Here is a 793-nt window from a genome sequence, read left to right as displayed (position 1 = left end):
GGTCTTGGCGAGCAGTCGCAGCTCGTAGGCGGCTTGCCGCTGGATCTCCGGCGACCCCATCGCGAGCTTTCCGACTAAGAACTCGGCAGTCATTCTGACCGCCTCGGTCGCCGCTTTCACCGCTGATATGTGATCGACTACGGCGTGGGCGTTGCTGGCGTTTTCCTTGGCCTCCCAAAATGTGGATGGAATGTTGTTCTCTTTGCACCATTGAGATATCAAGCTCTTGATGGCATAATTTGGAATCAAGGCCATGTGTATGAGCTTCTGGCCGCTCTTCGGGCACGTGTGGTGCCCCGAGTTGATCCACCGTCCAATCGATGATCGGTCGTAGGTGTGTCCGGAGGCGACGATCACAGGGTCTTTCATCAGGTCGAGGGTTATCGGGCAGCGAAACTCGTCAGGGATGTTTAAGACCATGGAATTGAATGAAGGCGACGATGACACGGACCAAGACGATGATCGGTTGAGAACTCTGCGCAGCGACGCAGGTGGCCGAGGCTGAGCCTGGTCATCGCGAAACATCAATGACTTCGAGTAGGAAAGAAGGGAGATTAGGTTGTTTACGTTGGAGACGGCGACTAGGCCCCCGGTGCCCGCTTGTTCTCTGAGCTCCATCGACAGCCTCGACTGCTCCTCGTCATAGTCCGACGCGCTCCTCAGCCCGACCCTCCACATGATCTCTTCAAGCTTCTTGCGATCGAGTACGATGATGAGGCTTTCTCCATTATCCCGCTCTTTCGCCATGACTCGGTACAGCTCGTCTCTCAATCTCAGTTCCCTCGAATCGATA

General features: G+C 55.5%; 1 protein-coding gene across 1 annotated transcript in view; it reads right to left on the bottom strand.

The window, feature by feature from the left end:
• Positions 1-787, bottom strand: part of LOC109829713 (U-box domain-containing protein 1-like) — an 873-nt gene extending 86 nt beyond the window's left edge. Inside the window, exon 1 of the mRNA XM_020396753.1 lies at positions 10-787. Within this exon, the coding sequence (XP_020252342.1) occupies positions 10-747 (738 nt within the window). The 5' untranslated portion in view covers positions 748-787. The remainder of the gene's footprint in view (positions 1-9) is intronic.

The sequence above is a fragment of the Asparagus officinalis genome, chromosome 2 (genome assembly GCF_001876935.1).
Source record: "Asparagus officinalis chromosome 2, Aspof.V1, whole genome shotgun sequence".
NCBI classification, from domain to species: Eukaryota; Viridiplantae; Streptophyta; class Magnoliopsida; order Asparagales; family Asparagaceae; genus Asparagus; species Asparagus officinalis.
This window is presented reverse-complemented; position numbering and strand designations above follow the sequence as displayed.